Source organism: Emys orbicularis, chromosome 1, assembly GCF_028017835.1.
Source record: "Emys orbicularis isolate rEmyOrb1 chromosome 1, rEmyOrb1.hap1, whole genome shotgun sequence".
Lineage (NCBI taxonomy): Eukaryota > Metazoa > Chordata > Testudines > Emydidae > Emys > Emys orbicularis.
The window spans coordinates 50,875,665-50,900,875 of record NC_088683.1 but is presented as its reverse complement, the minus strand read 5'-3'; the positions used below and the strand labels follow the sequence as shown (position 1 = coordinate 50,900,875).

The 25,211-nt window shown below is 43.1% G+C and overlaps 1 protein-coding gene across 1 annotated transcript in view; it reads right to left on the bottom strand.

Annotated features, from left to right (window-relative positions):
* Positions 1-20,515, bottom strand: part of TFEC (transcription factor EC) — a 137,241-nt gene extending 116,726 nt beyond the window's left edge. Inside the window, exon 1 of the mRNA XM_065404856.1 lies at positions 20,378-20,515. Within this exon, the coding sequence (XP_065260928.1) occupies positions 20,378-20,515 (138 nt within the window). The remainder of the gene's footprint in view (positions 1-20,377) is intronic.
* Between the last annotated feature and the right edge of the window lie 4,696 nt (positions 20,516-25,211).

The window sequence follows — 25,211 nt, the reverse complement described above, 5'->3', positions numbered from 1 at the left end:
ACATCTACCCTTTTACAAATACTAATGGCAGCGTTCATGAGGACCAGGACAATTCCCTCTCCCGCCCCAATAAAAGGCTGCATACCTGTTGCAGAAAATCAGTTTGTCCACCAATTTCTTGTCCCCCTGAACCAGCTTGGCTACAGCCTACACTGTCCTATCTGGCTCTTGAGTCCCACAGATAAATCATGAGATCATGGCAACGTTTCAGTTATATTCCAATGTGACTTCAAGTACTTCTGGAGAATATCTGGCATTTATATTCTTCTCCTCATCCTTCTTGCCCCTCACAACTGCATTGCAAGGCACCTCAAGCTGAGTGGAAGGGTGAATTGCAAAGATTTGGGCTTTTTTTTTTTTTTTTTTTTTTTGTAAGAAAGACCTTTTTTCTGGCCTGACCTATTACTACTGTCCAAGGCTTTGTTATTGTTGACCCTAAAGTCCTTTGATCTCTGCCAGAAGATAGTAGTTATGCAGCACTATTTGTACAGTAACGTGACTCTGTGCCGTGAAGATCAGAAAGTAAACTAGACAGGCAACTTATGTGATTGGATGCACTGAAGAGGGAGAATGTTTGCATCTTTCAGGCTATTACACTATGCTCAGCCCGTCACTGGACTGGCAGAGATCACCAGAACAGAGGAGGACATGATTGTTAGCATTGCTCAAAGCAAGCCTAAACTAAACAGTGGTGTGAATACCTGTGCATCACTGGAAATAATTGTATTTTGGGGGTATGAGATTTGTTACTGGCTGGTAGGGAGAGCAAACAGTAGTTAGCATGTCAGATTTCTCCAGTGTAGACAAGGTCTAAGTAATTTGTTAATTGTGTGGACAAAGTATCTAGGGCACTATGAGGAACAGAAGCCCGATTTCCCAAGTTCTACTCCAGTGACTTAATTAGAAGAACTTCATTTCAAATTTATACCTTTCAGAGTTTCAACCACCCACCAAAATTCTAGTCTCAAACCACTGCATGTGGTCTCACACCACTGACCAGTGCATGAAAACTTCAAGATACAAAAGTTTATCTGGATAACTTTCTAGCTGACAGATCCCAACAGGAAAAAGCAAAAAAACAAAAGAAAAAGATCAGACATTTAGAGATGATTGTCATTCTTTATAAAGATTAAGGGACTTGCAGCTCTTAAAAACTGCATTCCTGTATTAATCCAAAGGCCAGCCATTGTACAAGCAGCCACAGTGCATGCTGCCAGACACTGCTTTGCTTGTGATCTGAGGCTTGACATGAAGGGACCACCTTCTCAATGGGAGAGAGTTAATTCTTCATATTGGATCATTCTTGGGCCCCTAATAATGCTCCATTTTATGGCAAATATATAAAATTTAATTTGAAAAGAATAATGTTTACACATGATTTGCAGCCTGAAAAGAGCATAATAAGAGGTGATGAGTTCTTACGTTCATGTTTGCACCAGTTGGAGTGGGTAGTTGTAATCTGTGCATTTTGGGATAGGGCTTAATTATGGTTTCAAGTTTACGGATATTTTAGAAAACAAGAAAGCTCTTATAAGAAGAGGAGTCGGTCAAACTGTTAGATGAACTTCATGTTTGATTTGTTAAAGGAGCCCTAGGTAAACTGCTGAGCTACCAAGGTGAAGCTCAGAATAATGTACGAGGACAAAATGGATTTTTTAATTTTAATATATTCAAGCAGGAGAAAATAAATAATCCTGATTCTTGTAAGGAGGTGGGCAACTATAAACACATCCAGTAATTTCAATGTTTTCTGGAAAAGTCAGAGTTGGTTTGCAATCATCTGAGGAAGACCAACCACTGTTAATATGATTACTTTCACCTCCCCACCCCACTATGCCTAGATCTAGCCTGAGAGCTCAGTCTCTCGCTTTCATGAGCAGTATAAAATTCTGCCACAAAATTTAAATAAAAAAACAACAACAATTATTCATTGGATCCTAATAACCAATAGTTTATTTCCCTACATTTGATTTTTTATTCAGTGATAGTTCTGGCATCCAAAGTGGCAACTAATTGCACTGACAATGAAATGGGAGCACCACAGCACAGCCTTTATGCATTTGTCCTAATAAATGTCAGTTGAAGCTCAACCACTCACTTCACTAGATGCTAATTTAGGCTGAATACCACCAGCTTTCTAGAGAGAGATATTTTGCTTTAAATAAAATTAATCTCACAAGTGAAGTGTAACTTTCTTTTCTTTATAATAGCGGCCTTTGGTTATCCATTAAATCTGAATTACAGGTTTAACAAACACTTGCATAAGAATCATTAATATTATCCTTCAAAATTTGATATAATTACTAATTCAATGAATGCTACTTAATAGCTTGGAAGTCAGGTCTCTTCAAAAATTCAGTTACCATAGCTTTTGCCACAGAGCAGCAGTACTGTAATTGCAAAGCTCTTTTTCACTATGTTCCTTCAACTTAACTTTCTCCGTACAAGTCCAAAACTTGAGCTGGTGTTTTTCAGATATATCACTAGTGCAGTTTGGTTGGTGCCCTAGTCCATCACACCAAATGCCTATTGTTGGTACTCTTCTGATCTGCAACTTCACGGGCCTGATTTACCCTCATCGTCACAGACAGGTGGAAATTGCACCTCCCTGCAGGGGCGGCTCCAGGCACCAGTGCAGCAAGCGCGTGCCTGGGGCGGCAAGCCGCGGGGGATGGCGTGCTGGTTGCCTTGAGGGCAGCAGTCAGGCAGCCTTCGGCGGCATGCCTGCGGGAGATCCACTGGTCCCACAGCTTCGGCGGCAATTCGGTGGCGGGTACGCCGAAGGCGTGGGACCGGCAGTTCACCCGCAGAAATGCCGCCGAATCCGCGTGACCAGCGGACTGCCCGCAGGCGTGCTGCCGATGGCCACCTTACTGCCGTGCTTGGGGCAGCAAAAAACATAGAGCCGCCCCTGCCTCCCTGCACCAGTAAAACTGCTGTAACTCAGGAGACGGATTCATGACCAGGAAGGGCAGACGGGGTTTACACCATCACTCTCTACTTTCACTATGGGAGGACAGCTTTAAACTACTTTTGCAGTGTCGTTGTAGTCATATTGGTCCCAGGAATTAGTGAGAGAGGTGGGTGAGGTAATATAATTTATTGGACCAACTTCTGTTGGTGAGAGAGACAAGTTTTCAAGCTACACAGAGCTGCTCTTCAGATCTATTACCTCACCCAGCTTGTCTAGCTTTAAATATGGCTGTCCTGGATGATTCCATCTGTTGGACCCCTGGCCATGCTCTTTTTGGGCTAGCACCACCCATTTGTGGTGTATACCAGTCAGCTCCAGGACTCTCAGCAGAGAAGGTATGTGGTGTGCTCCTGGTGGACTTCCCACCCGCCACTAGAGACTCTGAACAGGGGATAGGCTGGTGGAAGGCAGCATATCCTGTGGCTGGATCAAATCTTTTCCTCTCCTGCTCAGCTCTTTCTTCTACACTGTACATCACCTTTTATACAAAGAATCACAAAGTGCTTTACAATCCGAACAGGTGCCAGTTTTACATCCTTAGAGAAGTATTCCATAAGAGAGAAATGACTGTAAATTTTGAACAGACATGATCCAGCATTAATGCCTTCTTCATCTGATGAAGGTGAAGATCATGCTGAACTCTCCTTTTCAGTAGCAGAAATATCAGAGGACAGAAAAGAGCTAGATTTGGTGATCTCCATGTTATGGGAATTATTGCCCAGAAGTGGGTCAACAGGTATCAGGAGCTATGTGCAGAAATAGACATCACAAAAATAAAAAGGTCCAAAGAATGGCATCAAAAATGATGAGGCATATGGTGGGACCAGAGGATTTCACATGAGGAGGAGTTAAAAAGACTAGGCCTATGTAGTTTGGAGAAAGAAGAGACATAACAAAGATTAATGAATGAGATCGAGCAGATGAGGCAGGAACTATTATTTGTCCTTTCCCATAATGTAAGCATCAGTGCCCTCCTTGAAGCTGAAAGGTAACTAATTTAAAATGAATATCATACAAAAAGAGATGTGAACACAATATATCATTAACTTGTGGGAATCATGGCCACCGGATATTATTTCAGCAAATAGCCTGGCAAGATTTTAAAAAGAATGTAACCATAGTTACATCAGCCTGGATAACTTCATATCATATGGGTTATTAAACTGATCATCAGCTGGAATCAGGAAGAATTGGGCCTTCTGTCCTCCCTCAAAGCAACTGACACTGGGCACCTGTCAAAAACAGAATATTGCACTAGGTGGATCATTCGTCTGTTCCATTATAGATAACCCTTTGCTCCTGTTTGCTGTTACTGTAGCTATGCTGTCACAAAGGAGGCATTGCCTTCAGCACAGCTATAACATATTATGCAGACTCATCTCTAACTGTCTTGTACTTGGATCTGACAAACTTTTGAGTAGGATGCACCATCCAGACAGCAATGTATTTAGGCTATATCTGTCTATCTATATGGGGGAATCAAAGCAGCTGTTCTATTAGCTTCTGTGTCTATAGTAAGGTATGGAGACGTGTCAACAATAAGGTGGCTATGATTAATTATAAAAGATACATTCTCATAGAGCGCAGACTCCCAAGTGTTTGGCCCAGTATAGTGAGAGTGGGATTTTGTGTGAAGTACATCATCCAAAATGAAGAAAAACATACCATACTGCCTGTGGAATTGATTTGATGGGACATGCACTCATCCCACGGACAGCAAGCCTGAGTGCCCCTGCATTCATGCAGCACCAATTAGGTGCACATGCAGAGCATGCTCTACCTGAGGAAGGGGAGCTTCAAAAGGTGAAGCTGGCCACAAAGCAGGGAGAAGTTTGCTCAAGAGGAGAGGCTGCTAGGGAGCCCAGTAGCCAAGGCAGCCCAGCCTCCCCTTTGCCCCTCCCCCTCACTTAGGACAGACAGACACTGCAGCCCTGACTGGGGCTGCTCTGGACATCTGCTTTCCCTCAGTGCCCTGTAGCTGGACCTGAGGTCCAGTGCCACAGACTGGAGGTAATTAGACTCTGAGAAGACAGTGGTAGTGAGCACAACTCCAGTGGGGAACAGTGAGCTTGCCCAGGATTGGGGTTCCAGAGGGTAACCAGGGACAAAGGACTTAAAGAAATGACAGCAGAGCCCGGGCTGAGAGCTGGCCGACTACAACTGACTACAATTCTTGAGTATCTGAAGTTTTGATTTCATTTTTTTCATGCATACCTTCAAGAATCCTGGAAAACCCTGAGCTGGTGCATTTTATCTATTTAGATTGTAGTTTCTTTGGGGCAGGGAGTCTCTTACTCTGATTCTATAGTGTTTAGCAAACATGGGGCCCAATGTCACTTAGGACCTCTAGGCAGTACTAGATTACAAATAGAAATCATAGAAATGTAGGACTGGAAGGGATCTCAATAAGCCATCTAGTCCAGGGCTCTGCACTGAGGCAGGACTAAGTATTATCCAGACCATCCTTGACAGATACCTATCTAATCTGTTCTTAAAAACTTCCAATGACAGCGATTCCACAACCTCCCTCAGTAATTAGTTCCCATGTTTAATTACATTAGTAAAAACTTCCTAACTGTAAGGGTCTTATCTGAATTTCCCTTAATGTAATTTAAGCCCACTACGTCTTATCCTGTCCTCAGTAGTTAAGGAGAACAGTTTATCACCCTTCTCTTTATAAGTGCAACCTTTTACATACTTGAAGACTTATGTCTCCCCACTGTCTTCTCTTCTCCAGACTAAACAAACCCAGTTTTTTCAATCTAACCTCATATGTAGGGCTCCGGGTCTGTCACAGAGGTCGTGGAAGTCATGGATTCTGTGACTTTCCATGACCTCCATGACTTCTGCAGCAGCCCGTGTGGCTGACCACAGGGCCACCCAAGCAGCTGGCACTGGGGGCCAGCCACACTGACTGCTGCTGGAATAGCCCTGGGGCTAGCCACTCAGGCGGCCCCTGGGGCCAGCTGCACCAGCCACTGCTCAGGCAGCCCTGGGCAGCTGGTCCTGGGACCACCCTAGCAGCAGCCAGTGCAGCTGGCCCCAGAGACTGCCTGAGCAGCAGTCCCAGTGGTGGCGGCAGCAGTGGCAGGTGGGTAGCCCTGGGAGTGGCTGGAGCGGCCGCTGCTTGGTGGCCCCTGTCAGCTGGTGCTACTGGCCCCTAGCTGCCCCCCACCCCCCGCCCCGAGCAGTGTCCCTCACCCCCGAGCTAAGATTTAGTCAGAGGTATACAGTACAAGTCATGGACAGATCATAGACCGTGAATTTTTGTTTACTGCCTGTGACCCGTCCATGACTTTTACTAAAAATATCCATGACTAATTTGTAGCCTTACTCAGAGGTCATGTTTTCTAGACCTATAATCATTTTTTTTTCTCCTCTGGACTTTCTCCAATTTGTCCACATCTTTTCCAAAGTGTGGATCCCAGAATTGGACACAGTACTCCAGCTGAGGCTGTCATGGACTCACAAGTCCTGCCCACTCTTGGCCCCGTGCAGTCTGTGGGGGGAACCCACTTCAGTGAGACAGCCCTTCTCGGGGATCCACTCTCTCTCGGGGGTTAAGCCCCTTCACCTCCTGGAGCCGCACCTCTCTGAGCCTTAGCACGCCTGTCTTTCTCCGTGAGCCCCCTCAGGGAGTCCACTTGCTCTGGACCCCCGGGGCCTCCACTCCCAAAGGGAATAATGCAACCCTGTTCTCTAGACTGGAGTGACACTCAGCCAGCATAAAACAGAAGGGTTTATTGAGCGATTGAACACAGCATAGGAAACTCTCAGGGCCCTCAGGCCTGGCCTCCCTCAGCACAGCATACCCCCACTTAGTCACAGAGGCCTTATCAGTGCTGAGTAGAATGGAAGAATTACTTCTTCTGTCCTGCTTACAACACTCCTGCTAATACATCCAGAATGATGTTTGCTTTTTTTGCAACAGTTTTACACTGTTGATTCATATTTAAATTGTGATCCACTATAACCCCCAGATCCTTCTCTGCAATACTCCTTCCTAGGCAGTCATTTCCCATTTTGTATTTGTGCAATTGATTATTCCTTCCTAAGTGGAGTACGTTGCATTTGTCCTTATTGAATTTCATCCTATTTATTTCAGACCATTTCTCCAGTTTGCCAAGATCATTTTGAATTCTAATGCTGTCCTCTAAAGTGCTTGCAACTCCTCCCAGCTTCGTATCATTCATAAACTTTATAAGTGTACTCTCTATGCCACTGTCCAAATCACTTATGAAGACATTGAATAGAACTGGACGCAGGACAAATCACTGCAGGATCCCACTGGATATGCCCTTTCAGCTTCACTGTGAGCCATTGATGTAAGGGACCAGGACGTAGGCGGTCTGGCCTAGCATTCACAACTGATCTGAGGTCCACACATCAGGGACAGTAGTCAGTTAGCATGGGTTGGAGGAATTGCTAGAGCCAAGTTCAATAAGCAAGAGTCGGGATCAAAGTCAGGCTGGGGTCAGAGACTGGAGATCAGGAGACGAGATGAGGTTGGCAGGGTTAAGTAGGACACTTGGCCAATCAGAGGGCTACAGAGTACCATCACTCTGGCTCCTTTGGGCAGTACTTCCTGAGGCGCCTACTCTCCACAGTGCTCCCTGGCTGTGACCCTGCATGGCCTCCTGGTGGCACTGTGGGAACATCAGCCATCCCAGGCTCTAATCCATGGATCCTTACAAATGGTAACTATTCTCTGTGTACAGTTGTCCAACCAGCTGCGCACCCACCGTATAGTAGGTTAATCCAGGCTATGTTTCCCTAGTTTGTTTATGAGAAGGTCATGTGAGACAGTATCAAAAATCTTTCTACTGTCAACATACATCACATCTAATGCTTCCCTCCCTATCCACCAGGCTTGTTACCCTGTCAAAGAAAGCTATTAGGTTGATTTGACATGATCTGTTCTTGACAAATCCATGTTGACTTTTACTGGTTATCATCTAGGTGCTTATAAATTAATGTTTTGCTCCATTATCTTACTGGGTACCAAAGTTAAGCTAGGTTGTCCTCATTGCCCTTTTTATAGATAGGTGCTATATTTTCCTTTTTACAATCTTCCGGGATCTTTCCTGTCCTCCATGAGTCCTCAAAGATAATCGCTAATGACTCAGAGATCTTCAGCCAGTTACTTAAGTATTCTAGGATGTATTTAGTCAGGCCCTGCCAACTTGAAGACATCAAACTTGTCTAAGTAATTCATAACTTGTTCTTCCCTATTTTAGCATCAGATCCTACCCTATTTACGCTGATGTTCACCATGTTAGTTGTCTGATCACTGTTAACCTTTTTGGTGAAAACTGAAACAAAGGCATTTAACACTTCGGCCATTGCTCTGTTTTCTGTTATTGTCTTTCCCTCTTTATTGAGTAATGGGCCTACCGTGTTCTTGGTCTTCCTCTTGCTTCTAATGTATCTGTAGAATGTTTTCTTGTTACCCTTTATGTCTCTAGCTAGTTTGATCTCGTTTTGTGCCTTGGCCTTTCTAATTTTGTCCCTACATGCTTATGTTTGTTCTTTTTACATTCATCCTTTGTAATCTGACCTAGTTTCCAATTTTTGTATGACTCTTTTTTTGACTTGTAGGTCACTGAAGATCTTCTGGTTAAGCCAGCATGGTCTTTTACAGTACTTCCTATCTTTCCTACACACTGGGACAGTTTGCTCTTGTGCCCTTAATGTCTCTTTAAAAAACTACCAACTCTCCTGAACTCTTTTTTCCCCTTAGACTTGCTTCCCAAAGGATCCTACCTACCAATTCTCTGAGGTTGCTAAAGTCTGCCTTCTCAAAGCTCTTTGTCTTTATTCTGCTGTTTTCTCTCCTAACAGTCCTTAGAATCATGTGAACTCTTATTTCACACAAGCTGCCTTCCACCTTCAAATTCCCAATCAGTTCCCCCCTATTTGTCAAAATGAAATCTAGAATAGTCTTTCCCCTAGTCGCTTTCTCCACTTGCTGCAATAAATATTTGTCTCCAATGCATTCCAAGAACTTATTGGATAATCTGTGCCCTGTTGTATTATTTTCCCAACAGATGTCTGGGTAGCTGAACTCCCTCATCACAAACAAGTCCTGTGTTTTGGATCATTTTTCTAGTTGTTTAAAAAAAGCCACATCCACCTCTTCTTCCCGATTAGGTGGTCTATAGTAGACCCCTACCATGACATCACCCTTGTTCATTTATTTTTTCTTTACCCAGAGACTTTCAACAGGTCTGCCTCCCTCTTCTATATCAACCTCAGTGCAAGTGTATACATCAGGGGTAGGCAACCTATGGCACGTGTGCCAAAGGCAGCACGCGAGCTGATTTTCAGTGGCACTCACACTGCCCGGGTCCTGGCCACTGGTCCTGGCCACTGGTCCGGAGGGCTTTGCATTTTAATTTAATTTTAAATGAAGCTTCTTAAACATTTTAAAAACCTTATTTACTTTACATACAACAATAGTTTAGTTATATATTATAGACTTATAGAAAGAGATCTTCTAAAAATGTTAAAATATATTACTGGCACTCGAAACCTTAAATTAGAGTGAATAAATGAAGACTCAGCACACCACTTCTGAAAGGTTGCTGACCCCTGGTACACATCATTGATATACAAGGCAACACCTCTTCCCTTTTTTCCCTGCCTGTTCTTCCTGAACAAGCTGCACCCTTCTATACCAATATTCCAGTCATGTGAATTACCCCACCTAGTCCTGTGATGACAACTATGCCATAGTTGTGATCATTCACTAATATTTCTAATTCTAATTCTTCCTGTTTATTCTCCACACATTAATATACAAACATCTAAGATGTTCATTTGATTTCCCCTCTGCATTCCCTCTTGTCTCTCCTTTGTCCCTGCTATGACTGCCCATGTTCTGAGCCTTCACCCAGGCCTTCCTGTTTTGAACTCACCTGTGGGCTTTTGTCTTCTGCCCCCATCAAACCAACCTTACAGCCCACCTCCCTAGGTTAGCTAATTTGTATCTGAAGATACTCTTCCCTTTCTTGATAGGTAGACCCCATCTCTGCTCAGCAGGCATTCTTTTTGGAACAGCATCCCATGATCAAGGAAACCAAAGCCCTTCTAGTGATATCTTCTGCACAGCCAAGCATTCACCTGCAAGGATGTGTCTGGCTCTGCCTGGATCCCTGCCCTTGACTGGATGGATCAATGAGAACGCCACCTGTGCCCTCACCTTCTTCACCCTCACTCAGGGTCATACCTTGCAATATCATTAGAGCACACATGGATGAGCAGCATGGGGTAGTAGTCAGGGGGCCGGATGATCCTTGGCAAACCTTCCGTAATGATTCAGATATGGGTCCCTGGCAGGCAGCATACCCCAGGACGCCAGGTCAGGCCAGCAGATGGATGCATCCATCCGCCTTAGAAGGGAGTCACAAACCACCACAGCCCTTTGTTTCCTTTTGGGAGTGGTGGTTGTGATTCTCCCCTCTTGGGGGTACATGGCTTTTTCTCCTCCTCCATCTTTGGGGGAGACTCCTCATGATCCTTATTGCCAAGGCCGCATACAGACTATTTATCTCTATGGAGGGTGGACTAGGAGCAGGAGTGGAGCACTGCCTATTGCCAGAAGTAATCAGCAGCCAGCTTCCTCCCTGTGAAGTAGCAGTTTCTTTCCCCCTCTCCCCCCTCCTCCCCCCCCACACTCCCGCTCCCAGTGGTGCTACTGCTTTCTTTGATGGGGAAATGAAGGCTACAATCTCTGCAAATCCACACCAGGACCTGAGTAGAGGTATCCATGGTCAGATTCTCTGTAAGGACACAGATGCAGGAGCCAGGAGCAGTGTTGGCATTGATAATGCTGCCTTTCCAAACCATGATGATTTTATTCTTTCTTCTTCCTACAAACTTCCTCTCAAACTCCTGTTTGCTGGCCTGTTTGCTAGCTCCCCTTGGTCGCTTAGCATCTTACTTTTAAGCCCTTCTCTCCTAGGTCAACCCTGCCCCCTTATCAACACACCAGCGGAAGGGGAGTCACAAGGATGATCAAGGGTCAAAGGATAGAAGGCTAGAGCCTTGCTGGTCCACACTCAGCTAGTGCACACTTGCTAGTGCACACTCAGCCTCTGGTAGGGTGACCAGACAGCAAATGTGAAAAATCAGGACGGGGGTGGGAGGTAATAGGAGCCCATATAAGAAAAAGACCCAAAAATCAGGACTGTCCCTATAAAATTGGGACATCTGGTCACCCTAGCTTCTGGCCCCCCATCCTACACAGTCCTCAAAAACACAGTCCCCAACAAATCACACTGTAAACTTTAAGCAACCCAAAAGAGAAAACAAACAGACAAACAAGCTCACTCACCCCAAGATTTAGTGCTTGCTCCTCCTTCATCAGGGGATCTCCCTGTCAGACTCCCGTTGCTCCCCCCTGTTCACTAGCTAAATAGGTTACAAACACTTTGACACAAAAGGCGTCGCGATTGTTACTAAGATAAAATATTTTTAAAAGGCTACAGTTCATGCTAAGTCATCATATTATATGCACTGATCTGTTTATGAACATGACTACTTTTGTAAAAGGAACTTGCTGATTTGATTGCATCACAAAAGACCGGGGCGGGGGAGAAGGGGATCCCACTGACTAAAACAGGAAGTAAGGGAGGGGAACGCATGGCTCTATCCATTTGCTGTTGTCAACTGCTATCTTAACAAAAGAAAAGATACTGGAGACTTCTTAAGTAATACTTAACTTGTGTATTATTAACAGGAAAACGACCCAAAACATTACTGACTGGTCAAAAAAACAAAAAAACAAGCAAACTCTGGGGAGGATTTGCTACATGGTGTCATGATGCTAGACAGGGATTTGCAGCAAAAATGCCTGTACAGCACAGTCCAAGAAAAAGAAAGCAGCCTCACAAGCAGGGGGGGAAATGCAGGCATGATTGTATGAAAAATCCCACTCAACTTCACAAAAACAAACCCAAAGTTGCTTATTTTACACTAGTTTGGCTAAGCTCACTACAGAATGACCCTCCCCCGCCCCATACAACATTATGGGTAACTTTGCTTCCTACTCCAAAGTTCCTATTATCATATACATTTGTTTACACTTAGATGTATGATGTATAATTTTTCTGTTCTTATCACTCTGCCTTTAGATGCAGCTCAGGAATACAGTTTTCCCTGTATTCGAACTGACCACTTAGAGTTACACAACAACATAAAAACAGCCATACTGGGTCAGACAAATGGGCCATCTAGCCAAGTATCCTGTCTTCTGACAGTGGCCAATGCCAGATGCTTCAAAGGGAATGGAACAGAAGAAAAATCACCAAGTGATCAATCCCCTGTCATCCAGTCTCAGCATCTAGCAGTCAAAGGCTTAGGGACACCCAGATCACGGGATTGTATCCTTGACCACCTTGAATAATCGTCATTGATTGACCTATCCTCCATGAATGTATCTAATTTTTTTTAACCCAGTTATACTTTTGGCCTTCACAACATCCTTTGGCAATGCATTCCACAGGTTGAATGTGCATTTTGTGAAGAAATACTTCCTTTTGTTTGTTTTAAACCTGCGTCTCTTGATCAGGGCTTTTATTAGAAGCAGGACACCCTCCAGTGCAGTGGTTCTCAAACTAGGGCCGCCACTTGTTCCAGGAAAGCCCCTGGTGGGCCGGGCTGGTTTGTTTACCTGCCGCGTCCACAGGTTCGGCCGATTGCAGCTCCCACTGGCTGTGGTTCACCGCTCCAGGCCAATGGGGGCTGCAGGAAGGGCAGCCAGCATGTCCCTCTGCCTGCGCCGCTTCCTGCAGCCCCCATTGGCCTGGAGCGGCGAACTGTGGCCAGTGGGAGCTGCAATCAGCTGAACCTGCAGACGCGGCAGGTAAACAAACCGACCCGGCCCGCCAGGGGCTTTCCCGGAACAAGCGGCGGCCCTAGTTTGAGAATCACTGCTCCAGTACATGACTGCATGTCTGGGAGTTTACTAAAGGTGGACTTACACTGCAATGCGTGCACGTATTTTTCTGGTTTACTCAGACATTTCAACTGTTTCAACATATGTCCACAGCATGTGTAAGGGTTAAATTAGTCTCCTCAACAACTTTGCTTGCGCTGAGTCTGACGCAGTACCACATACAATGTAGTCTTTAATGAGCAATTCACACAGTTCTCCAAATTCACAAGTCATTGTACTGCCAGTTTTAAATCAGTCATGTATTGGTGTATACTTTCCCCATCTATTTGACTTCTGTGTGCCCTCCCATATGTGACATTTCTTCGTAGTGCACAGTATGCTTCCAACTTATTCTTTAAGATCTGTATTTTTTTCTTTTATCTCCTGCATCGAATTGAATGCTTCTTAAATGTTTTTGCTTCTTAAACTGCCACATGAAGAAGTAATACTGTTTGCAGCCATTCATCTTTGTTTGCACCACTTGCAATTCTGTACTGCTCAAATCTTTGCTTCCACTTTCTCCAGTTTTCTGTTGCATTTCCTTCAAACACGAACTTTCCCGGAGGCTTTAGTTTGTCCATTTTTTTTTCAGGTTTGTTATACTCTTCTTACTTTTTGTTTTGTTCTGGCATCATGTAATAGCTGTTGCCAACTTGCTATTCTGACATAAGAAAAAATACTGGAAACATTTTAAGTAACAGTAAATGCTTTACTTAACTTGTTGTTTGCTAAGAATAGTACATAGGTGTTGCTGGCATGCCTGCGAAGTTTAAGCCACGTGCTTCTGCTGATAAGGCTCACTTACACAGTGATTCCTCCATCCAACACTATTGGTAACTTTAACAAAGTTCCTACTATCATTACACCAATCATGATCACTTTATTGCAACTACCGTATGTCAATGAATATCAATATGTTTATATTTATGGAAACTTCCATAGTGTATGATGAAGACTCACTAGTCAAATTACATAGATCTAGTAACCACCTCAAACACACCAAGAAATCTGTTATCTACAGCCAGGAACTCAGATACCACTGAATATACTCCGAGGAGAAAGTCCAGGATATACACCTTAAACATACTCAAAACTGCCTTCACCAAACAAGGACACTCCACCAGAGAGGTAGATCGCATCATGAACAGGCCACCCAAATACCCTGAAAGAGCCTGCTTCAATACAGAAATAAAACCCCCTCTGACCTCTAGTTCTCACCTACTACCCACACACTGTATCATCAAACAACTACAACCCCTACTTGATGGGGAGCCCATCCTGAAAGAAGTCTTTCCTGAACCCCCTCTTCTGGTCTTCTAACAACAACCTCTCTAAGCTCATCATCAGAAGCAAGCTCCCAGGATCAGGACACACCAACTCAAGTGGCACCAGACCCTGCCAGAACAACAGATGCAAAACCAGCAGACATATCTCCACTTCTACAATGATCAACACCCCCCCACACAACACATCTTTCAAGATCCAAGGATCATACACACGCCTATCACATGTGGTGTACCTCATCCAGTGCAGTAAATGCAACTATATGAAACCAAACAATCACTAGGCTCTTGAATGAACTCACACAGGAAAATGATAAAAGACAAAAACACTGTATTGCCTGTGGGTGAACACTTTTCACAAAGTGATCACTCTATATTCAATCTATCAGTCCTCATCCTGAAAAGAAACCTGCACAACACTTTCAAAAGATGAGCTTGGGAGCTTAAATTTATAACTTCACTAGACACTAAAAATCATGGACTGAATAGAGACACTGGATTTATGGCTTATTACAACAATCTATAACCCACTAACAACCCCGCAGTTGCCTTTCCCCTGTATGACTGGAAGGGTGTTAATGGGCCACTTCACCTTGTATGGTCCCTTGAAATACTACTAATGCTAGACAATCTGTTCCACCTTGTATTTAGCTGTGACACTTTGTGCCCTGCTCTATGCTTTATAAGAACATAAGAACGGCCATACTGGCATCAGACCAAAGGTCCATCTAGCCCAGTATCCTGTCTTCCGACAGTGGCCATGCCAGGTGCCCCAGAGGGAATCAACAGAACAGGAAATCATCAAGTGATCCCATCCCCTGTCGCCCATTCCCAGCTTCTGGCAAACAGAGGCTAGGGACACCATCCCTGCCCATCTTGGCTGATAACATTGATGGACCTATCCTCCATGAACTTATCTAGTTCTTTTTTGAACCCTGTTATAGACTTGGCCGTCACAGCATCCTCTGGCAAGGTGTTCCACGGGTTGACTGTTCAGTGTACTTACAGAATTACTTTGATATAACTACTTGGCTCAGGGATGTGAATAGTCCACTTTCCTGAGTGACGTAGCTATACCAACCTAAGCGCTGGTATAGACAGCGCTATGTCAGTGGGGCAGCTTCTACCTCACCCACCTTGTCTCTCTAATCAAATTGCAGACATTTGTAGAATCAATGATTTAGAATATTTCAATCAATTGTTTTCACATTATTTACTGTACAATTTCCCCCAACTCTTTTCTCCCATCCTGTTTATTTCTTTCACTTTCTTTTCTTCCATTGGATTCCCTTCTTCAGTTTCTGCCCTCCCCTTCCATTTGCTCATATAGTCTGTTCTTCCATTTCCTCCTCCTCTTCCCATTCCTCCACACTTTTGTTTTACTCTGATTTTCTTGTGTTTTCTGTTTTATTTCCCTCTCTCCTCTGTTCCTCTCCCCCTTGTTCTCATTCTTTCCCTTTCTGTCCTTTTCCTCTCTCCCCGACTTCTTTCTCCCTCTCCTCTTTCTCTATCTGCTTCTGAATGCCCGTCAATTGTCTCTCAGACTGACAGGTAGCAAAGATTCCATGTGTTTCATTCAGTAACACGGGGAAAACCAGTATTGTTCTGGACTTCTTATTTGTAGAGTTCCACAGATGTGAAAGGCAGCATTATACAGATCAAGAGCCACCACTGGGAAGAGACTCTTATCACTCTGTTCTCTCTCACAGCCACTCTTCTAGTATGGTATATTAGCCACATAGATTCTCAGAAGAACAGACAAATGCCAGTTCAGACAGGAAGAGACAAGCTCAGACCTCAGACAAAAGAAGGTTACTCACCCACAAAAACACAAGAGTAAACAGAGTTTTGGGATGCACACTCTTGAAAGCAATTTCTGAGTCACTGATATCAACTTTATGCAGAAAGAAAAGCTTGGCAGAAAGTCAGTGTGACTCTCTCATCAAGGATGTAGCAGACAAAGCGGTTCTTCTGCAGTAGTCCAGGTTTGCTTGGGATATTAGGGCAGATTAGATTTCTTTGTGGAGGTGCCATGAGGGAGGCATACATGGAGTAGAGGGATTGATTGGTTGAAGAAAATAATCTTTGCGACAACTAGAAGATCACAAAAAGCAAGGCTTTGCTTATTGCAGTGAACTATGGTTGTTGTTATGTCTGACAGTCTTACCGGTCAGATGAGGGATTTCAAAACGTTCTGAAGAGTGCACAGAAGTTGGCAGAGGAACGTCACACTGAAGCTTTTTTCCCACCCATTCAGGAATACAAGAGTCACTGAAGAAGAAGACATTTTGATTATGAGGCATGGGATAATCCCATAAGAGACCCCAAACAACAATTCAAAGTTGAATTATTTAACCACGTGCTAGATTGTGCAATACAGTCAGTTGAAGAACGTTTCATGCAGCTCTAGGAACACAGCAGTATATTTGGGATGTTGTATGATATTCCAAAATTCCTCACTATACCTGAAGAGGACCTACACCAGCAGGGCACTAGAGACAGTGTTCACACATGATGACATGCGCGATATTGATGCGAGTGATTTAGGTGATGAACTGAAAGCCCTTTCAAGATACATTTCAGCAGGATCAACTCCAAAGGCTGTTCTGGAATATATGTGCAGAAATAAGATGACCACCCTCTTTCCAAATGCTTTTGCTGCTCTGCGCATACTTCTAACACGTCCTGTAACAGTTGCCAGTGGAGAACGCAGCTTCTCCAAGCTGAAGTTAATAAAAACACATCTATACTCCGCAATCACACAGGAGAGGCTGGTCGGCCTTGCAACCATCTCACTAGAGCATGAGCTGGCCCAGACTGTGGACCTTCAGGAAGCAGTTCAAATCTTTGCAACCAAGAAGGCACAGAAAGCATCGCTTTCATTATTCAAACAGTTAAAAATGCCAATGTTTACTATGCAGACATGAAAAGTTACATTTGCTGTTCAGGCATTTGAAAGTTAAGTGTTACTTAAAATTTTTGAACAAGGCATCTTAAGTTGTTAGTTCTCCTTTAGTGGGGTAGGTAGCAGAGCAGTACCATGAGAGGAGTAGAAAGGAAGAAGGCAGAATTGAGACCTTTCAAAGTTTTGGCCCAAGCGAGGGGGTATGGGGGCGTCATTTGAGCTCCCTGCCTCAGGTGCCAAAATGTTGTGGGCTGGCCCTGTAGATGAATAAACTCTTCAGGGTAGGGACTGTCTCTTTTTCTGTGTCCATACAGCACCTAGTTTAATGGGGCTCGGATTCTGGTACCTCCACAATATAAATTATAAATATAATAATGATCTTTGTACTGATCTAAATCAGATGCAGGGCTGCAGTGAAGTAACAGTTGTAGAGAGGAGTTAAGAATCTTTGGAGAGCTTGCACAGGGACTGTGTAGTCATTCTAGTTTGATTCACCTGGGAGAGCTGTAAACTCTGAGGCTACAAAGAGTTCATTTGCTCACAGAGATGAGCTGAAGCGAGATGCTGGGAGAGTGGCCAAGAGCAGCCATTATGAGACTCAGGATCTCTCCTACAACAAGTAGATACAATCCAGGGGGTTAATAGAGGCCACTAGTCAAAATTATTTGTTGTATCTCTACTTTAAGGGTTTTATTTTCAGTTAATCTTTTTTCAAAGATTGTTTTTACTCTCCTACAAATAAACATACCTTGCATTGAATATTTTATTGTTATTACCATAGTAATAATGATAATTCATATAATATCTTAATTATACATAGTTCCTTGTGCCTTAAGGGATCCTAATGTGCTTCACACAGTATAGGCACAATCCTCAATTTACTCAGGCCAAAGTTATCACTGACATTTATGTGGACTTTTCCTGAATGAAGGCGTGTAGGGGGCTGTGCAGATATATGCAAGAATCATGTAACCCTCCACTGAAATGCAGGCACCCAAGGGGTGTATCTAGCAACTCTTCAAAGCAACACAATACCACTACCCAACATTTAGGGCAGGAAAAGTGAAGATAAATTATGTACGCAGCTGAAACTGTAAAGAGAACTTTGGTGAGCTGAATGTAATTTTTAGATTTGGTCAAAAAATGAAAAATATTCTTTGTGGAAAATTTCAAGTCATTATTGGTTCAGATTTCAAAAGGGAACAATTCAAAATTTATTGCATTTTTCATAAAAAATTTAAAAAAGAAAAATATTTAGTTGAAATTTTGGGTTTTTCTCTGCCACCCCAGCTTCTTCCTATTTTTCAGCTTCCATGATTTTTTCTCTCTCTCTTCCTCATTTTGCCACTGAAAAGCAGGGGAGAAACAGGAGATGCGGAGAAGGAAAAACAATAAGCTCAAACACCAAAACTTATTAAAAAAACTGAAAAAAGTGGATAATTTAAAGAAAACTCACCAAAATGTTTTTTTAAAAAGGCCTTTTTTCCAATGGAAAAAAATCATTCATTCCCCCATTTTCTTTCTTCAAGTAATTTCCCTTGCCACCCACCAAGCCTGCTTTCCTTCCCCTCACTTGCCATATTCCATTTTTCCACCCTCTCATTTTCCTCCTTCTCCATTTGTCCCTTCCTCTCCATTTTCCCGTATGATTTGCTACCTGAAGGCAAGTGATATCCCTGCAGGCTCTTAAGCACTCATTGATCACCTGTGAGCTATAGTTCTGAGTGCATCTTCCTGCAGCGCCCCCTGTCTCAGGTTACCATAGAGACAACAAAGCAGCTGAAAGGGGAGTTAGCGCTGCCCTGCAGGATGAAGCTGTTGGTCAGTTTGCCAAAGCAGAAGATTGGCAGGAAGTCATGGTACCAACCACATGCAGGCCTCATTTATTTCCTCCCAATTAAAGGCAGCCTGTAGGGGAAAAGTAAAGTGCCAGTACATTTGAACTGACGTGTACGGACCCACTGAGAGTGCTTGTTAGCGCTCACCATACTCAGCATTTCCTCTCACTGATTGATAGAACGGTGTATATATGGCAGACAGCAAATTCATTACAGCACATTAGCCAGACAGGCAGACAAATGCCCACAGGGGCAGAAAAGCTGTAAGGAATAAATAAAAACTTTATTTTAAAAAAATCTCTTCTTTTTCCCCAGGCTATGGTGAGGTAGACTGCAGGAGTGGGTGATTGGAGGGGCGGGCAAAGGGAAGGGAATGGCAAATAGGGGTGGGGAAGTTGATTAGCAGTCAAACACGCTCCTAGAACACTCATGGTCATATTTAGATTTTGTATAATAACCGAACCTCTGCTTGTGTCTTTTTCCCCACTGCTAAATGTAGTTATTTTCAAGAAAGAAAGAAAGCCAATAAAATTCCAGATGATGATCTCCCAGTGCAGTCCTGGAATATCACATTTGAAATAGGTGTTTGGCCATTTCATTCATTGTAAATTAGTGTCCTTTGGTTTAATACATTAAAAAACAAGCAAACTACTGTCAGCATTTATCAACTGCTACCACCGTGTGGCATTTGAGAGACCACAGTAATCTCCTATTCTGAGTAGAGGGAAATACAGTTGTATGAGCTGATACCACTCTTTGGAAATTGCTGGTAAATGTTGACTTCTGTAATGCACTGCCACCACCAAAATAACATGGGTGAGTATGACCACTAGGTATCAATCTCAAACTGATCCTGGTTGAGATGGGAGAACTGGACGAGGCATTATTGCCTCTAAGAGCCATGGGGCTGTGGGAACAGTGGCAATGGCAATCATCCCATGCCTGATTGCTCCTCCACTGCTGTTGACTGGAGTTGAGTTTTGAAGGCTGCCCAGGACTTTTCCCACCATCAGTGGAGGAGGAAAGGTAAGCCAGGAAAGCTGCCATAAACTGATCCACTGATAATGAGTATAGTAGGGTGAATCGGGTGAACCCCAGGACCATTCCACTACCCATAGGGAAAGGGTTTGGCTTTTAAAGGTCACCCACAGATTCACTGTAAGGGGGCAGGTTTAGGTCAATAGAAAGCTGAGCCTAAGTTTTCTGGCTCAGGTAGGGTGTTTTTGATCAGGGATGGGCCCAAAGAGGAGCCAGTGTGCTAAGATTTACTTACTACCTGCCCCTCTGTTAGGCTGTGTTAATTCCAGCAGCCTTTTTTCCTTCCCCTTCAGGATCCAAGTGAGTTCATTATATTATAAGACTGCTTAAAACCCCAGCTTTCTACACATAGCACAGTATACTGAATTTTGCTTTATCAATGATTGTTGGTAATACGGGTACCTCAGAGAAGTCAGACGTTTTGTTTGATGGAATGTGTGTTCCCACTGGAAAAAATCCTTTGAATCCTCGATATTGTGGAACTGGCATATAGCACCACGAATAACATGCCTGGGCCTCTTCTTGATAGTGTTTGTCCATCCGCTCCTGATCCTGTATCTTTCCTCAGAGCTGAAATTGTAGTCCAGTTAATATCTGCAACATAGCTTTAGTTCCTCCTGCTCCACTATTAGCAGAGCTGAAAGAATCACTGTAAAAAACACACAAAATAGCAGCAGCAATTTAATTTATATCACAATGTAAGGCTACTACAGTGAAAGAACAGTTCCTTAAATAGAAAACCAAATTAATGTTATGGTGGTTAGAGTGCACCCATAAGGACACAATCCCCAACTAAAAGATGAGAAGAAACAGTTGGCATTCAGTTAACAATCATGTTTGGAGGTTTGTGACTGACTTTGTTATTCCAAGGGAAGCCAGGTACTAGTCTCTTGGGATTATGTACAAAGGCAAGAAAGAAGTGGACATGTATGAACCTCAAAGGTGACTGCTGGGTTAATAAAACAGTCTGTTTTCTGTTCACCCACTCTTCCTCTCAGTGTGCAAGTACATTAAAATATGTCAAAAGGAAAGCCATTTGCTGGGGAGAAATAATTCAGCTAAAAGTCAAAATTTCCAGCTGGTGCATTGCCTTGGTGTGTATAAGTGCACTAACAAAGTGACCCACATATCTCACTGGATGAAAGTTGATATCCTCATTAAAGTAGAAACAAACACTCAAAATAGGAACAACTGCCAGTTAAAAAGAATAGAGCACAATTGATATAAGCCTGCAGTTTTCCTTACTCTGTTTCCTACTTGTACTATAGCAGCTATACTATATATGTAAGTAACCTCTTGAAAAAAGCAATGAAGGCAAAGCTAATTCCATATGCGGTGTCCACTCTACTTTGCTAAAAGAATTTTGTTGCTAATAGTCAAGTATATCATTGATTCATGTTTAGGGGGCAGGAAATCTTTTATAGTCCAGTTTATATGCAGTCACATACAAAATAGGGACCTATTCCTGCAAAACCCTGTTGTACAATAGTAATCCTTATAAATGTGGAATAGTCCTGCAGAAGTGAAGAGGACAATTCATAGGAGCACGTAAGTATTATTCACATAAGGATTTACAGGATCAGCATCATAGACTTTAAAATAATGTTATGTAGATGGTTTCTATCGACTTGCCCCAGGAAATTCAGAATTAATGCTTCAAGTCCATCTTTAATTCACACTGGTGGGTCTAAGTGTTGCAACGTGCCTGATACATGAGATCAGGTCACCCACTGTTTGTTCCAGGCCTCTGGAGGAGGGCAATATTAGATGAAAGATCAAGCAAAATGGGGACAAATTTCACACTGTGCAGTAAGCAGCCGTTTTGTTTTTTAAAATCAGCTTTAAATAATGTTAATTAATACATTATTTCATTTGAAAAAAAGGGAAGAAAGAAAAAAATCTGTGAGAGACATATATGAAATTTGACAATTTCCAAAAATCTGTATTAATAACCAAATAGGAGCCATTAGAGTCTACCATCTAAATATGAATATAGGCAATGTTCCAAATGTATATCCTCAGGACTTTTAAAAATGTGCATTATTTTTCTCAAGCTCATAACTCCTTCCCCCATTATGCAAATACTTACTTAGGGTCTTTTGAAAAATGCATTTTATGAACCATTTAGACTATAATAGCTCTTAAGTAGCTGTTATGAGCTAGCGTGTCAATACATATCAAGGAACATTAAAAATGTTTTAAAGCATTATATAGAATATTACTATTTATTGTTGTTTCTAGAGGTTCAGTGGAAGACAGCTGGTAACTTTTGTGCACTGCTCTCTCACTGAGGTTTCATCCTTCGCAGTTTATTTGACATTGGCTAAAGTGAATCCATAACGAGGGCATACTTGGTTGAACCGTAATGTAATAACTTAAGCACTGCTCCTACAAGTGGTTCCATGAAGGCGGACATGGAGACCCACTGAAGTCAATGGAGCCCTGCCCACTTGGAATAGGCTGCAGGATTATGGTCTTCCTTTCTTCTCTTTTGGCGCCAAAACATAAGTGAATTGAGTCTCAAAACAGGACGTTGCAAAAGTTCCATATTACTGCTGGGGACCAATGATTTAGGTAACTTGCCCCAAGTGACAAAGGAAGCCTGCATGGAGCTGAGAATAAAATCATGTGGCATCTCTTGGCTCCTAGGGCTGTGCCTTAGACACAAGTACTAAATGGCTTGTGCAGCTGAACGCAGCCCAGTGCCACCAACGAACAAGAGAAAATAAACCCTGTTTCCTTTTTATTGCATTATTTTTATCCTGAAGACATTAATGTTCTTTTGGTACTTAATATGAGACAGTATATCATGTTTCCTTGAACATCCAAAACTCCCTTTCAGTTCAATGGGATTTGGGGGCTTAGTATGAACATAGAATCAGGAACTAAGGGTGAAAATCCACCCCCCTCCTTGACAGCCTCATAGGCCCTGCCCCACTTGCAGCAGTAACAGTGCCATGCTTCTGCATAGAGGAGGCTGAATGTGGGGATACTGCTCAGAGGGTGCACACTCTGGGCCTGCTCCTGCTCCCAGTGACTTCACTGAGAGATGGATCAGACCCCCCCATTCACAGCATGGAGCTTGGCTCCAGCATGAACTTCCTATGCTGCACCAGGCACGAGGTGGGACATAAGAAACAAAGAGGTGGGTTAGAGGAACCTTCTCTATGCAGCTCTTCTCTTCCTTGTACTGCAGGGTTGAGAGGGCCACATAAGGCCACAGGGAAACTACTTCAGTCATTGAGCTATAATAGCCTCTGCAGTGTGGCTCCACAGTCACTCTGCAACCCATTAGAGTTTCTTCTCCCAACCCCACGGCTTATATGCCTAGGGCCTAGATGAATTAATCAGGCTGGGTACTGGATATGAGCCCCAGTGAGTACTGAGGAGTCTGCCTTATGCAAACTAACACAAGTGGCTGCAAGAACTCCTTCCTGGGCTCTGCAATCTTATGTCAATTTGGATATCACTGTTGCAGTGCAGTCCCATGCAGATAAAACTCCCTCTCTAGTGTGCTAAAAATGTTACTGGATATGCAGAACAGTAGCTCTTCTAAACAAAGGAACTTAGTCATTTTCATTTATTTTTCCCCTTCAAAAATGCCCCAAGGCAGCCATCTATTTCAGTCAATGGTAACCTGAAAATGAAAATATATATATGAACTATAGGAGCACAAAAGGCATCTAAACCCACAAACATTATTTTTGTACACACCAACTCAGCCAAATAGATTTCTTCGCATTTCATTGGAACTCTTGGTTAACTCTTTGTATGCCAAGTTTTGACAGAGAGTTATATACCAATGAAATTGCATATGTATTATAGAATGCTTTCTTACAATGGCAGGGAAGGAGGACAGTAAGATACAATTGCAACAGATGTAAAAGAATCTCAAGTATTTTTTCAATTTTAAAAAGTTATGTTTGTCTCAAGATTTTTCCACCCCCAAAAAGTCATAAAAGTAAAAATTAACTTCGAATATATAAAGTATTGAACAGCTATTTCTAAAAATTACTTTCAGAATTTGTTCCAGTATGTTATTAATAACAAAACAAAGTTAAAAAAAATCCAGCCATCTAATCCTGGGTTGTTCCTCATTTCAGAGTGGGAGCTGGGGGGAGGAGGTGGGAGCTGGAATCGTTAAGCCTTTCTTTAATTTTTTTTCTTTTTTAGTTGAAATTTTGAACTTTTCAAATTTTCAAATTTCAAAATTTCAAAATTTTGAACTTTTCAAAATTATCTAACTTTTCAAAATTAACTCCACTGGTCAAGGAAATTCCAAGATTAAAAAAGAAAAAAACGAATGTGAAAATGGAGTGCAGGTTGACAATGCATATCACTAACTGAATGGTAAAAGACCTTGCAGGGATTTGGAATTAAGGTTACATTTAAAAGAAAGCTCAACATGTTCACTTATGGAAATGCAGAGTTAAAGAATCTAGACAGACTTAACTCTGCCCTGTTGTGATACCATGCTATAAACATACAATTATGATTAAGGCATTTAGTGTCTGTGACCTCAGATTAGATGAAGCTGATTTTTAAAGACACACTAGTGCTTATTCATATTTTTCCCCTTATGGAGTTATATGAGATACCAACTTCCTGAATTCAAAACTGGCAAGACAGTCAATGACAGAGCCAGGTTTGCAACCGGGATGGGAGGGTGGGAGTGTGTGCACAGAGGGGGACCTGAGGCAAAATCTGAAACTGAGGCTGACCACCCTTCCAAAAAATGTATCACTGAGAGGAGACTTATTTGGGGGGGGATGCCCCGCATTCACTGCACAGCAATGATTCAGCTCCTGTCCCATGGTTCTGGACTTGGCTCCCTGCTCAGGGTGTTGTGACCTGGCACGCGGGATCACAGCACCACTCAGGTGTCCTGGCCACCCCCCAATCGTGATGGAGGGGCCTACGTGCTGAGCCTGTGGTGTTATGACCCCGCATACCTGGTCGCAACACCGCGCGGTTTGGGGGCTCTCACAAACAAAGCTTTGGACAAACTGCTGCTTTTGCCCCACCTCTGGTCAGCCCTGAGGGGGCATAACGAGTCACTGGTGGTGCCACTAACCCCCCACAGCAGCACCCTCCATCCCAGCTCAATAATCCTAATCCTGGCCCAGTGCAGAGGGGAGGCCTTGAGGGAGGGGGGCAATGGAGAGCAATCCCATCTTGCAGTCACCCAGATCCCCTTTTAGCTCCCTACTGGTTTTAAGTAAAAGTTTTTATATAA